This window comes from Podarcis raffonei, chromosome 18 (genome assembly GCF_027172205.1).
Source record: "Podarcis raffonei isolate rPodRaf1 chromosome 18, rPodRaf1.pri, whole genome shotgun sequence".
Lineage (NCBI taxonomy): Eukaryota > Metazoa > Chordata > Lepidosauria > Squamata > Lacertidae > Podarcis > Podarcis raffonei.
Genome location: NC_070619.1, coordinates 875,856 through 891,191, shown reverse-complemented (window position 1 = coordinate 891,191; position 15,336 = coordinate 875,856). Strand labels below are relative to the sequence as shown.

The window sequence follows — 15,336 nt, the reverse complement described above, 5'->3', positions numbered from 1 at the left end:
GAATGGCTGTGGCAGGTTCCCGGGGGGGGGGTGGATGTATTGGGACACCCGATCTCAGTGATCACGGGCAGGAGGAGGAGTCATGCTGAGACCAGACCACGTGATTACCAAGGAGGCAGGCTTAGTTGTTGTTTGAGGACATTCCCTGCCTCCGGGTTTGGTCCTGACCGGATGGATACTAGAATCAGCAAGGGAGACCCACATGACCTGAAGGTGCTGCTGTGCAATGCCAGGTCAATGATTCATAAGACCACTGCCATCCATGACTTGATCGTGGATGGAGGACTTGACCTGGCATGTGTAACAGAGACTTGGTTGGATGAAGCAGATGGGCCTGTCTTAGCTTCTGCTTGTCCACCAGGTTTCTCTTACGCACAACAACCCAGGTCATGTGGGCAGGGAGGGGGGGTTGCAGTGATTTTTAGGAAGTCATTAGTTTGCACCAGGTGTCCTATTGGGAAGACCCAGTTTTCCAAGTGCATGTTCTGGAAGTAGGGGCAGTACAGGATTCCTTTTGGTGTACCGACCTCCCCGCTGCACCAAGGATTCCCTGCCCGAGCTGCTTCAGGTCGTGGCGGATGTTCTCCTGGAGACACCTAGCTTGGTCGTCCTAGGGGATTTTAACATCCATGCCGACACGACCTTACAAGGGGCCGCTCGGGACTTCGTGGAAAGCATGGCCTCCATGGGGCTGTCCCTGAATAAGTCTGGCCCAACCCATAGTCGCGGACATGCCTTAGACCTGGTGTCCACCTCTACGGATGTTGGTGAGCTGACACTAAGTAAAAGCAAAACAAAAGAAGTGCCATGGTCAGATCACTTCCTGGTGCAACTGGACTTCTCTGCAACCCTTCCCCTCTACAGGGAGGTGGGACCAATTCGGATGATCCGCCCCCGCCACTTAATGGATCCAATTGGCTTCCAGAGAGTGGTAGGGGATGTTTTATTACATGTTGATGGCCTGGTGGCCCGTAGGAATGTGGAGTTAACCAAGGCTATTGACTGCCTGGCTCCAAAGCGCCCTCTCCTATTGCATGGAGTCCAGACAGCCCCATGGTTTCCCCCGGAGCTGAAGGCGATGAAACAATCGTTGAGATGGGTAGAGCGCCGGTGGTGGAAAACACATTCTGAATCAGACCGGACACGGGCTAGAGCTCAATGGCGAGCCTACCAAGTGGCAATGGTGATGGCGAAGAGGACCTTCTTCACTGCCTTATTGCATCTGCAGAAAACAGCAGTAAGAGACTTTTTCGGGTGGTTCGCAATCTACCAGAACCACCTTTGTCACCGGGGCCTGGTAGGCACCCCAAGATCTCCTGCAATGCTTTTGCAAAGTTTTTTGCAGATAAAGTCGCTCAGATTCGGAAGGAGGTAGACTCCACCGTAGGAGCAGGGCTGGGACGGGAGAGTGTTAGAGCCCTGTCTAGTCAAGTTGCGTGGGATCAATTCCAATCTGTTACCTCTGAGGATGTGGACAGGCTGCTTGGACGAGTGTCTCCTTGATCCTTGCCCATCCTGGCTTATAAAAAAAGGGAAGGGCTGGGCGATGGGCTCTGCGGGGTAGTGAATGCTTCCCTCTGTGAGGGAACATTCCCAGATCCGCTGAAAGAGGCGGTCATTAAACCGCTTCTTAAAAAAACATCTTTGGACCCAGCCAATATGGCCAACTATCGCCCAGTCTCAAATCTACCATTCTTGGGCAAGGTGATTGAGCGAGTGGTTGCTGAACAACTCCAGGCACACCTGGAAGAAGCGGATCATTTGGATCCCTTCCAATCGGGATTCAGGCCTCATCATGGGACTGAAACTGCCTTGGTCGCACTGGTCGATGATCTCCGGCGGGCTAGGGACAAAGGTGAGAGCTGTTTCCTAGTTCTGCTGGATCTCTCAGCGGCCTTTGATACAATCAACCATAACATCTTTCTGGACCGTCTTGAGGGGCTGGGAGCTGGGGGCACTGTCATACGGTGGTTCTGCTCCTTCCTCCTGGGCCGTGTCCAGAAAGTGGTGGTGGGGAATGAGTGTTCAGACCCCTGGGCTCTCACTTGTGGGGTTCCATCCTCTCCCCCATGCTTTTCAACATCTACATGCAGCTGCTGGGAGAGATCATCAGAGGGTTTGGGCTGGGTGTTCATCAGTATGCAGATGACACCCAGCTCTACCTCTCTTTTAAATCGGAACCAGTGAAGGCGGTGAAGGTCCTGTGTGAGTGTCTGGAGGCGGTTGGAGGATGATAGTGGCTAACAGATTGAGGTTGAATCCTAACAAGACAGAAGTACTGTTTTTGCAGGACAGGAGGCGGGCTGGTGTGGAGGACTCCCTGGTCCTGAATGGGGGAACTGTGCCCCTGAAGGACCAGGTGTGCAGCCTGGGAGTCATTTTGGACTCTCAGCTGTCCATGGAGGTGCAGGTCTATTCTATGTCCAGGGCGGCTGTCTACCAGCTCCACCTGGTACGCAGGCTGAGACCCTCCCTGCCTCCAGACTGTCTCGCCAGAGTGGTGCATGCTCTACTTATCTCCTGCTTGGACTACTGCAATGCGCTCTACATGGAGCCACCTTTGAAGGTGACCCGGAAACTGCAATTAATCCAGAATGCAGCAGCTAGACTGGTGACTGGGAGTGGCCGCCGGGACCATATAACACCAGTCCTGAGAGATCTGCATTGGCTCCCAGTACGTTTCTGAGCACAATTCAAAGTGTTGGTGCTGACCTTTAAAGCCCTAAATGGCCAGCATGCCTGAAGGAGCATCTCCACCTGAATCGTTCAGCCTGAGGTCCAGCTCCGAGGGCCTTCTGGCGGTTCCCTCCCTGCGAGAAGTGAGGTTACAGGGAACCAGGCAGAGGGCCTTCTCGGCAGTGGCGCCTGCCCTGTGGAATGACCCCCCACCAGATGTCAAGGAAATAAACAGCTATCCTATTTTTAAAAGACATCTGAAGGCAGCCCTGTTTAGGGAAGTTTTTAATATTTAATGCTGTATTATTTTTGACACTCGATTTGGGAGCCGCCCAGAGTGGCTGGGGAAACTCAGCCAGATGGGTGGGGTATTAATAAAAAATTATTGTTGTTGTTGTTGTTGTTGCACCTAGACACCAGTGGATGGCAATGGGGCCATGGCTGCTTTCTCTCAGTGGCAAACAGAATGTCAGAGCTGTCTCCTCCTCCCATTCTCATTTGCCCATCTAAGGTAGACTGACTCTGTCCATGGAGGCTCCATTTAAGAATCCCAAGAAACGTAAGGAGAGGCTCCCCAGAAGGAGCAGGATGCGGCGTCCCCCCACAAGTGCCACCCCCCTCAAACACCCCGCACATCCAGGGATTGTATATGACAATTTCCCCCAAGAAAATATCCCCAGACGCAGAAGTGTGCCTCAACCTCCCTGGACACAAAAAACCTGCAGGGTTCCTCCCTCTGCTCTAAGCTGTGACTCAGACACACGTTGCTCATTTTCTTCATTTTTGCAGCTTGCTATTCCGCTACTGCTGCTGCTGCTCCTACGACCAGCTCGTTCGCCTCCCTTTGGTTGCCCCAGTTTGCAAATAAAAAATATGACTTATTTGCACGACGCATTTATCCTGGGAAGGCGTCATTAATTGCAGATAGAGACGGAAAGAGAATCCGCCTGGGGAAAAGGCACCAGTGTAAACAGATCAGGAGAGAGTTGGCAAAATGAGTTTTCCATGCACATCAGGGAGATTTTCTTACCCAGAAATGCTCCGCGAAATAAGACATGCTGCCAGCCCAGGATGGAAGCCCCCTTCGCCTCAGCTTTTGGAAACCTAGAATGCAAAAGAGATTGGAAGTAACCAGGAAAAATGACACACACAGAGAGCACTGGGATGAACTGGGGATGGTGGGAGTCGTGGTCTAAAACAACCTCAGGCTGACGAAGGCTGGAATCGGGAGGAAGACGTGCGAGGAAGGCTCAGGGCATGACAGCCCCACCGGCAGCTGCCTCCGCCTCGCCTTGAGCGCCAGAGACAAGCCCCTAGTCCTCAGCGAGGTCTGGGCCTGGAGGCTTCACAAGAAGCTAAGGAGAGGATGTATCAGACCCTTCAAGCTCAGTGTCCAGACCTTGCAGCAGCCAAATACCCCAAGGAACCTGGGGGCCCAGATAGACTGCCTCTGGGCCCGGAGGCCCCACAAGGAGCGAGGCTGCTGAATCGGGCCACATAGCCCACCATCCTGTCCTCAATGTGGACAACCAGGTGCCGCAAAGGGAAACTGAGCAAGCAGGATTCGAACGCAAGAGCAACTCTCCCTTTCCTGTGGTTTCCAGCAAGGAAGAAACAGTGGAAGCACAACAGAGCTACTGTAGCTAACAGCCAGCAACAGCCTTCTCTGGCTCCATGGTTTTGTCCCATCAAATCGTAGAGTTGGAAGGGACCCTGAGGGTCATCCAGCCCAACCCCCTGCAATGCAGGAATAGGCAGCTGTCCCTTACAGGAACCGAACCTGCAACCTTGGCATTATCAGCACCACCCAATCCTCTTTTATCAGGGAGCATGCAAAGATCTCTCCTGCAAGCTGGGCGGAAGTTCCCCAACCAGGGGGCAGGTGGGGGGGGGGAAATGTTGCTCCACATTCTCTGCATGCTGAGGTGGGTTGGGCTAGATAACCCTTGGGGACCCTTCCAACTCTTTGATTCTATCTTATCTTATCTTATCACATCAATTTCTATTCCGCCCTTTCCCCCAGGCTGGTTCTCAGGGCGGCTTATGACAAATTAAATTACCGTATTTTTTGCTCTATAAGACTCACTTTTTCCCTCCTAAATAGTAAGGGGAAATGTGTGTGCGTCTTATGGAGCGAATGCAGGCTGCGCAGCTATCACAGAAGCCAGAACAGCAAGAGGGATTGCTGCTTTCACTGCGCAGCGATCCCTCTTGCTGTTCTGGCTTCTGAGATTCAGAATATTTTTTTCCTTGTTTTCCTCCTCCAAAAACTAGGTGCGTCTTGTGGTCTGGTGCGTCTTATAGAGCGAAAAATACGGTAAACATGAATCAGACGCAAAAAAACATATGAAAGATCACCATTTAAAGGTAATGTTCTGTTCTGTTATTGTTTGCAGTTTGTGATCCATGCAAATGAAAAGCAGCATAGGAAAATGAAATAAAATGTGAGAGAATTAAAACAATACTAAAAAAAACCCCACAATTTTTTAAAAATCCAGATATTAAAAATGCTACAGCCCTATGAAAAGCCCTTTCCTTAACTGATCTATAGATGGCATTTCTCCGGGGGGGGGTTCTCCTCCTCCCTCTCCTCATTGGGCCCTTCAACAACCCTGCAAGGCAGGCCCAGCGAGGCGAGCAGGGGGATTCGAACCCTGGTCTCTCCCAGATCTGACTCCCGAACTGCGACGGGCGGGTGGCTCTCTCGGGAGCCCAGGCGCCTGGCCTTCCTTACCCCCCTTCGGAGAGAGCACAACTTCTCCTTCCCCTCCCTGAAATGCAGACATCCTGCAAAGGCCGTTTCACCCTCCAGCGCCGGATGGAAACAGAAAAGAAAGCACAGGAAACGGAAGAATTGCAAGAGAAAATGGCCGCGTTTGTTGCTGCCCTTTAGCAAACTGAGGTTTGAACCTGAACCCAGGACCCACCCTAGATTTTAAACAGCTGACATTTGCAAGCCAGAGCACGTGCCACCCCTCCTCTCGTGCTAAAAGAGAGGGGACCCAGGCATCCTGCTCTAACCACTCATCTCCCCTCCCCAGTACTGTCAACCTCCTGCAAAGTCGGCCCAGGAGTGTGCATTTTGCAGAGAAAACCGTCCTGCCACTCACCCTTTGTCGGAGGGAAGTCTGCCCTCTCTGAAGGCTCATATTCTCACTTCCTGCACACAAAGGATCTCTCGGGAAAGCACCCTGGGGTGGGGAACACAGGCAAATAAAGGGAGAGCAGGTGATTCGAACCCAGTTCCAGTTTTGCTTCTGTATTTCTGCAACACCGAAAGCAGAGAAACAGAAGTGGAGATAAGGGAGCGTTGAAAATCCTTGTGGTTCTGCAGCCACGCTCCACAACCTCCCTTGCAAACGCAGCTAATTTGTGTGTTTTAACGGCTTCTTGTTAATTGCCTTTTTTGCAACGGTGACAAATATCAGCCGCCAGACCCTCCAATAAGCAGGAAAGGGATCTCCCCGGAGGGCGTCCAGAGATTAAATTTTAAAAAGTAAATAAATGCACATCCTGCAACGGGGGGGGGGGGAGGGTTGCATGGGTTAGGGCAATTTAATTTTGGAATTGAAGGATGGTAAGAGTTGGAAGGGAACCCTAGGGGTCATCCAGTCCAACCCGCTGCAATGCAGGAATTTCAGCTGAAGAATCCCTGACAGATGGCCTCCCCCAACCTCTGCAGATTTTTCTGCCAGGAAGTTCTTCCAAAGCACAGAACTGGAAGGGACACCCAAGGGTCATCTAGCCCAACCCTCTCCAAGCCAGGAGCCCGACTGCTGGGATCAGGCCGAAGGGGGACTATCCAGTCCAGCATCCTCTTCTCCCTCGGCTGCGCCCCCTTTGGCTCTGATCCCACTATCTGGCTCTTCTCATGGATCTTCCAGGTCCACAAGCAGTCTATCTGGATTCCTAGGTTCTTAGCGGCATTTGAGCAGCAGGCTGGGCTAGGTGGGCCCCCTTGGGGTCCAATCCAGCAGGCTCTTTCTTAGGAGACCCCAGGCCGGTCGCAGAGGTCGCCTGCCTTGCGCAAGGAGAAGGAATCGCCCCAGGCGACTCACTTGGCCTTATTGACATGTCCAAGCCGGACGGAGAGGCAAACCTGCAGGGGCCAAAGGAAGGAAGGAAGGAAGGAAGGAAGGAAGGAAGGAAGGAAGGAAGGGTGTTTGTTGATGCCATTTGCTGGAAACCACAGGAGGGAAGCGCGGCTCTTGTGCTCGGATCCTGCATGCGGGTTTCATAGAGTCATAGAGTTGGAAGGGACCCAAGGGCCATCTAGTCGGCCACTGTGAGAACAGGGTGCTGGGCTAGACAGGCCCCCTTTGGGTCTAATCCATCAGTCCAGCTCTTATTATGTCCTCATGGAGCCTCCAGGCCCAGAGGCAGTCTATATGCATTCCCAGGTCATATGGGGCATTTCGCCACTATGAGGACAGGAGGCTGAGCTAAGTGGGTCTCCTTTGGGTCTGATCCAGCAGCCTGGCTCTTATTATGGAACTTCCAGGCCCAGAGGCAGTCTATCTGGATCCCTAGGGTTAGTGGGGTATTTGGCCACTGTGAGGCGGACATGATGGGGCTCCCCCTGGGCCTGATCCCACCCCTCAGCCTCCGCATAGGAGTGAGGGTCTGATCCAGTTCCCAATCTGGGTTGATGGTGTCTTCCAAAACTGTATTTTAATATGCAGTTTTATTTCACTATCTCAAGGGGAGGCGTTGCCATGGAAATGAACAACAAGATCTGTTCCATCAGATCCTCAGGATACAGATCTGTTTAAAGCAAAGTCATAAAATAAGCAGCCCCCCCCCCAATGCTCCAGTGACCGTCACCCCAAAAGGAGCGACCCCAAGATAAGTACTGGCACCACAAAGTCCCTCAATTTTGCTGCAATTCCTGCATTGCCGGGGGTTGGGCTGGATGACCCTCAGGGTCCCTGCCAACTCTGCAATCCTATGTCACTTGTGGTGGGAATGTAAGTTGGTGCGAAATTTCGGGGGTTCAATTTCCGCAGGAATGATCATCCTTATCCGATTACAGATAGGTAGCCGTGTTGGTCTGCCATAGTCAAAACAAAATTTTTTTTTCCTTCCAGTAGCACCTTAAAGACCAACTAAGTTAGTTCTTGGTATGAGCTTTCGTGTGTATCTGAAGAAGTGTGCATGCACACGAAAGCTCATACCAAGAACTAACTTAGTTGGTCTTTAAGGCTTATCCTTATCCGAGAAACTATCGTTTGTTGCCCAGAATTAACAGATTGTTTTTTTACGATACCAATTCTCAAAATAATTGGTCTCATCTTGGATCTCAACAGCTCAAATAGCAACTCAGGGGGAAACAAACCCAACATCTTACACGGAGCACTTGGTCGCTGTCACTCACTGAGAAAATTAGGCGTAATTTGAGATTTCTATGAGGACTAGGACCCCCCCCCGGCACTTTCTATATGATTTTGCATTCCTTTATTACATTGGATAACACTAATAAAAAGGAATCGGTTGTTTTAACCGATGTGCAATTGGACTTATTCTGCACGCCAGTTTTACAGTTTTCAGTTCAGTTTTCACCTACGATTACAACAGCTTTATAAAGCAATATAAGAAAATCCTTATCAATAAAAGAATAGATGTTGGCACAGTTTAAGGATATATATGTATATTTACTCCAGCCTGTGCTTCTGCAGAGGCAAGACCAGACCTTTGACCCCCCCACTGCAGACAGGGCCTAGCAAACATTGCGCACCTGGGGGGACAGGTGCCCTGCCTCCCCCCCCCCCGCCCGAAAAAAGCCACCTGTTCACACACACAGAAAATATATATATCTGCATAAATATATTCCATCGAGGTGGTAGAGAGATAAGGAAGACAAAGGTTTCTTCCTTGCAGCAAATCTGGCCTGGGAGAGGTTCCTGCAAAAATTACCTGTCCAGGTAAGGAGCAGGGAAGGAAAAGAGGTTCGAGGGTGCACCTGCGCTCATTTTAAGGTTTGATATTTTATGGATGTTTTTGTATTTTGCAGGAAGCCGCCCAGAAGTGGCTGGGGAAACCACATTCTTATTCTTATTCTTATTCTTATTACTTCCCCCATTTTGTTCCCCAGAAAGGAGCAACTGGTGCTTGGCCGCCTGGCAGGATGGCTTGCAGAAAAAGCATCCCCACCTCCGTCCTTCTGACACCAGTTTTGGCATTTGCCAAGGGCCAAAAGGTGGGCAGGATGAGGAGCCAATCCTGACCGGGTGCTGTGCGTCTCGTGCAATGGAGAAAGGCGGACGAGTTGGCACAGGTCCAAAGCCAGAACAGCAGCATCGTGACCATTTCAGGCCTTTGCAAATGGGATCCTGACCCAGCCTGAACTGCCCCCTCCACACACCCCTTTCTCAGGTGCAGCTGGCCCTCCATCACTGCCTTATTTTTGCAGGATCTCGACCTGTCTCCCTTTAGCTACGCAGCCAGACATGGCTTGGCCACAGACAGCACCCACAGACATTTTTTACATGCACACACATATATATAATTTGCACACACACACACACTTTTCTCAGGAAATGCACCTTCCAAAATATTATTATTATTATTATTATTATTATTATTATTATTATTATTATTATTATTATTATGCTTCCTTCTCCATTCTCATGAATAACAACACCTTCGTCCAAGCCACAACAACGCATCAGGCAAGTTCATGCAATGCCCTGCAAACATGCAATGGAAAATATATATTACCGTAATTGTTTTTCTCCCACGGTGGGATTCTAATTTTTTGGCGCTGTGTGTGCTGGATCAGAACCAAGAAATTTGGGAGCAGCTTCCCCCACCCCCTAAAAATTAACCCACAGCGTCCGCCTCTTGATACAGCTAATTAGGGTTTTTCTTTATCTCCCCCACCCCAATTAAATATTGCAAAGAGGGGTCTTGGGGGGGCCGGATCCACCCCCGCCACCCCCGATCTTTGAAATTCTTGCATGGGCAGTTTTCTTGCAAAGCTGCTGCCCCCCCCCAAAAAAAACCCTGCATGGGTGTGCAAAAGGTGGGTGATAATAATACCAGGCCGGGGGGGGGGGCAAATGCACTGACCTGCTTCCGCCCCTCGGCATCCCCGGCACCTGCTCCGCTCCCCTCTTTCGTTTTTGCAAAAAAGGGGGGAGGGGAGAAGGGGGGAGGAGAAAAGGCTGCCCCCCCCGCGCTGCAAGGAGGAGGAGGAAAGGGGCGGGGCTCCGAGGAGGAAAGGAGGCTGGCTCCGGATTGGCTGCCCCGCCCGCCAGCAAACGCGGCTTCTGGGCTAGCCTCGCCCCCCCGGGAAGCTCATTTGCATATTTAAAGAGGCCGCATCCTTTTCACCTGCTTGTAAACTGTCGTTTTGGGGCTGGGGGGCAGCGTAGGGAGAGAGGCCAAAAATGCATCTCTGTCCAACTGCACAAAGCCAACAATATAAAAACCCCTCCCCAAGAACTACAAAATGGGGGGGGGGGCTTAGAATCATAGAATTGTAGGTTTGGGAGGAACCCTGAGAGTCATTTAGCCAACCCGCCCCCCCCGCAAGGCAGGAATCTCAGCTATTGAACCTGACCTATGTGCGAGAGAGGAGGAGCCACCCCATTTCTGGCCCCCCAGGAACCACCAAGAAATCACAGAATTGTACAGTTGAAAGGGGTCCCCAAGGGTCATCCAGTCCAACCCCCTGCAAGCAGGAATGTGCAGCTGTCCCGTGTGGGGATCGAATCTGCGACTTTGGTATTGTCAGCACCAGGCTCCACGCAACTGAGCTATCCAGGCTCACAGCAGCCCTATGATGGATCTCTCCATCCACACCAGTGGCATAACAGCCTGCGTGGCTTACACTTCAATCCGACATGCAAACGCACCCCCCCCCAACTTGGCCTAAGGCAGGACTGAGCCTCGTCTTCCAGAGCTGCATCCCCAAGATCAAGGGTTTGTGTTGATCCAGGTGGCATCCTGCGTCCTTGCAAGGCTCACCTCAGCACTGCAGGCCTCAGAAGACGGAAAAAGCCCAAGTTGCAAAAAGCAGGCCAGAAGGAGGAAGCTCAGAAAAACAGCAGGTGCAGTTAAAAAAAGAAACCAACCCACAACACGAAGAACTTGCTTGGCAGAGGAAGGCGGTTCGTCATCTCCTGTGTGAAACTAGAACTTGTTCTGCTAAGACAATGAATGCCTGTGATGGTCAGCAGTGATGCAGTGCGGAGCCCTGGGTTAGATCACAGAATAGAATTGTAGAATTGCAAAATTGGAAGGGCCCCCAAGGGCCATCCAGACCCCCTGCGAGGCAGGAATCTCAGCAAACGCATCCCTGACAGATGGCCGTCCAACCTCTGCTCAAAGATCTCCAAGGAAGGAGAGTCCACCACCGTTCCGCTCTTGAACAGCTCTTACTGTCAGAAAGTTCTTCCTGATGTGGAGTCAGAATCTCTTTTCTTGTAACTTGAAGCCAGGGGTTCAAGTCCTGCCCTCCAGAGCAGCAGAAAACAAGCTTGTTCCCTCTTCCATGTGACAGCCCCTGAGCTCAACATACCCAACTCCCTCAACTGCTCCTCCTCAGGCTTCGCCATCATCCTCTGCTCACATTCCAGCATGTTTGTTTGGCAATTTCCTCCTTAAATTGTGGTGCCCAGAACTGGACACAGTATTCCAGGTGTGACCTGACCAAGGCAGAATAGAGTGGCACTATGACTTCTCTTGATGCAATCGAGAATAGTCTTAGCTCTTTTTTTGCTGCTGCATCACACTGTTGACGCACGTTCGGCTTGTGGTTCACCAAGACTTCTAGATCCTTTCCCCATGTACTACTGGCAAACCAGGTGTCCCCCTTCCTACATTTATGCATCTGGTTCTTCCAGCCCAAGTGCCAAACCTGACATTTGTCCCTTTGAAAATTCGTTTTGTTAGTTTGAGCCCAAGTCTCCAGTCATTTTTATACTGTTTTTTGCGGCATTCACTCCCCCTCCCCGTTTGGAGCTGTCTGCAGATTCAATGAGCATCCCCTCGACTCCTTTGCCCAGGTTGTTTGTAAAGATGACACAATCATTGAGATTGAGGCAATGCAGAATTAAATGGGGCAACCTGAAGGCTCCACCGATTAATGGGTTAGATCCACCTTCGCCAACCTGGTCTTCTTGAGCGCAGCTTCCAGTCAGAATGGGCTGCCCAGAAATTCTATCAGGGGTTTTTACATCTCCAAAGGGCTACCTCCGACTTTTAAAGCTAGTCAGTCTGGATTCAAACACACAGACACACACCTCCCCAAAGCATTGCTTCTGAACCTGATCCATTACTCCCAAGGAAGCCCCTATCAATGAGCTCAAGAAGCTCCCCCTTCCTTTGCTTAAGCCGGCCTGCACAGACAGGGAACCCTTTGTCAGTAAGGAAGGTGGCAAAGGATGTCTGCACAGGTGTGGCAGGTGAGGCGAGTCCCTGGTGGTCCAGCCTGGGGATGCTTTGAAACAGCATCTCTTCCACCCAGGCGGTTGCCATGGCAACAAACTCTCTACCCCCTCCATCCCTTCTTCCTGCGCAACCAATAGCAACAGAGCTATTAAAGGACATAAATCAGGAGGGGAGAGCCATGGACTCAGTCCAGAGCATCTTCCCTTTGTAGTGGTGGGTGGATCTGATGCCACTTGCAGCTGCCCCTCCCTTGGCAAGAGGTGGAGGAATCATGGGACTGTAGATGGAAGAGACCTCAAGGGTCATCCAGCCCAACCCCCTGCAAGGCAGGAATATTTCTGTCCAACATGGGGCTCCAACCCACGGCCCTAAAATTGAGAGCAAGCACCCAAAGAGCTGCTGGATCAGGCCAATGGTCCATTTTGCATCCCAGCATCCTGTCTGCACAGTGGCCAACCACGATGGGAAAACAACAAGCAGGATTCGAACACAAGAGCAGCTCTGCCCTCCTCCAGTTTCCAGCAACTGGGATTCAGAAGAATCGCAAACAGAGCCACCCTGGCTAGCAGTCATCTGCCCCCCCCCCATGAATTTGCCAAGTTGGTGGCTGTCCCTGCCTCCTGTGGCAGAGTTCCAGAGGTTGATACTGCGCTGCGGGAAGGACTTTCTTGTAAGCATCCTGAAAAAGGAATGCAGCAAGGTGGCTACTAACCTCCAAATGCCAGAAACCACAGGAGGGGACAGTTGGTATTTTATTCAGGGCTGGCTTGTGGGCTTCCCTTTGGTGCCACCCGAGTGGCCACTGTGAGGACAGGATGCTGGACCAGGACCCCCCACGTTTGCCTGATAGAGCTACATCCAGGCCCTTCTAGTGAAACCTCCAGGTCCAAAGGCAGTCTACCTCAATTCCCAGGTTCTGAGGCATTTGGCCCTAAAAATGTGCAGAAAGGCTTTCCCCCTAGGGACACCAATCGCATCCCCCCGCTCTCCCGCCTCAAAAGCAAATGTTTTAATTGCAGCTTTGCCTCTTTTTACTCCTTGGGCTTGTCCTTTTTTATTATGGGTGCCTAACATTTTGATGAAATCCTTTTATTGTATATTTTATGTCCACAGGCTATGTCATTAAATTTATTGATACGCCAAGGTTGGATGGGCCCCCTTGGGCTCTCTGTAGGTTCACAGGACCTGTCAATTCCAGAAAAGGACCAAGACAATTAGACCTGCCCTCCATCCCCACCTCTCGATATTGGGAAGCCCTCAAACCTGTTTCCCATTCGCAGGCAGAGACGGTGTTAGGGAGATTCCGATTATTGCTGTCACGTTGATCACTCAGGGCCGGGCGCAACGCCTTGCCTTAGCAAGAACTGTGCAGGCCTTGGAAAGACTGTTCCCAACGCCAGGGAGAAAAGGGGGGGGGGGTTGCTGATCTCAACTCCCAGGTCTGCAGGGAAGGAGACAGCCTTTCTGGTATTTGGGGCCTGAGACATTTCAGGCTCGGGACACTTCCGCCCTACCCCTGAGGTTGCCTCAGTGGGAGAGGTGGGAAGCAGCAAGGCTGCCTCCATTGGCTGGGTCAAAGTACCTGCTAGAATCCTAGAGCTGGAAGGGACCCCCAAGGGACATCTAGCCCAACCCCTCGGAAACACAGGGACCTCCTGCCCCTGGACTCTGCCAACCGGCCGTTATCAGAACAGCTGTTTCAAACCCTGTGCCTGAGTTCTGGTTTTTGCTTTCTAGTTTTCATTTTCCTCTTCCCTCCCTGTCTCTCTTTCTTTGTGGTGCAGAGGATTTGTTAAAGATGACAAGCCTGTGAAACGGACGCTTCTGCCTGAAGAGCGGAGTGCAAACGCCCCAAAACACTGGTATCCAATTAGCTAAGTACCGCAGACCCCCTGTTTTTCAAATGCCAGGCCCCGGACCCCCTACTTTTAAACATTTCAATCTCCCTATGGTCATTTTTGTTATGTGAATGGTGGTGCAGACCACCCTGGGTGGACTCCGGTTCCGCAGACCACCTGTTGAGAACTGCTGCCCTAAATGAATAAATAAATCCAGCTGCTGTCTTTGGGGGCTTTTCCGAGCCGCTGATTAGCTGGCACTCAGAGGGGTCCGCTGCCGAGAGGGACGTGAGCCCACCCTGCAAGGTCCAGAAGAGGGTCACAGTCAGAGTTTGACTCGGGGGACACAAACCCACGCAGTGAAAGAAAGACACAGCGGTCAGAAAGAAGTCTAACACATTTTATCTCTTTTAACCCTCAGGGTTTTGCTTTTTCTCAAGAGGTTCCAACACAGTGTTTTTGTTTTCTTCACTTCTGCAATTCCGGGTGTGGATGGACACGGCAACTCGTGAGCGGGTCACATGGCTTTGGAGTGTGTCAACGGCTACAAAGGTGAGGGTGAGAGTGAAGAGCATAGAAAAGGGCTCAGCCCCCCCAAGAGTGGTGCCCTCCTAAGAGTTGGGGGGCCGGTCGGGTGCTGGCTGCCTCTTCCGTCCCATGACCTTTCTGCTCTTCCCAATGGGCTTCCAACTAAGCAGAACAGAGATATCTATATATACATATATAGATATATATGTATGTATAAAGCACTAAAGGTGGTGAAAAACATTCTCAACTTACCCCGCTCCCCACAAAAAACACGTTTCATCTAAACCAACCGTGGCCCCCAACCCAGGGTCTTGGAGGACCCTATAAAACTCCCATCAGTGCCCCAAAATATCCCACCAGGGGCACCAGGGTTGGTGAAGACCGTCCTAAACACACACCACACAGGACTCGAACACAGTGCCTGTCCTGGTTGGGGGGCAGGAAGACGGGAGGGGAAAAGGGGGTTTCCTTCTTCTACGCTGCGCCCCTTGACTCCCACCTGCTGCTGCGCCCAGCCAGGAAGATGTAAAAGTGATCCTATAAATTATGAGGGGGAGAGGAAAAAAAACTTTCAATACATTAACTGTTTTGTATATGGTTGTTTTTTGTTTGCCTTTTTGTATTTTTTATAGAAAAAAATGCACATTTAAAGGGGGGTGGAGAACCCGCACCTTTTCCTTCCTTAAAAAAAAAAGAAACATAAGTTTAGTGTCACATTTTGCAAGGGGAGAGGGGGCACGTTCTGCCACCCCACCCTGGTGCTCCTTCAAACATTAAGGGGGTGAGAAAAAGGGAGGTGGTATTTTTAGGGGAGGGGAGGTGGTATTTTGGAAAGGGGTGTGCTTTGGCTGGATTTTACAGAATAGTCTTTGTGGATTAAAGCATCCCAGGATGACCAAGA

At 51.1% G+C, this 15,336-nt stretch overlaps 1 protein-coding gene across 3 annotated transcripts in view; it reads right to left on the bottom strand.

The window, feature by feature from the left end:
• FCHO1 (FCH and mu domain containing endocytic adaptor 1) overlaps nt 1-9,860 on the bottom strand; it is a 41,819-nt gene extending 31,959 nt beyond the window's left edge. The window contains exons 1-3 of one of the 3 annotated variants that reach the window (XM_053372450.1): nt 9,745-9,860; nt 5,787-5,941; nt 3,707-3,780 (exon numbers count right to left, since the gene is read on the bottom strand). In XM_053372450.1, coding sequence (XP_053228425.1) covers nt 3,707-3,733 — 27 coding nt within the window. In that variant the 5' untranslated portion in view covers nt 3,734-3,780; nt 5,787-5,941; nt 9,745-9,860. Of the gene's footprint in view, nt 1-3,706; nt 3,781-5,786; nt 5,942-9,393; nt 9,465-9,744 lie in introns of those variants that run through there. The other 2 variants (XM_053372452.1, XM_053372451.1) reach the window with 2 other exon arrangements.
• Between the last annotated feature and the right edge of the window lie 5,476 nt (nt 9,861-15,336).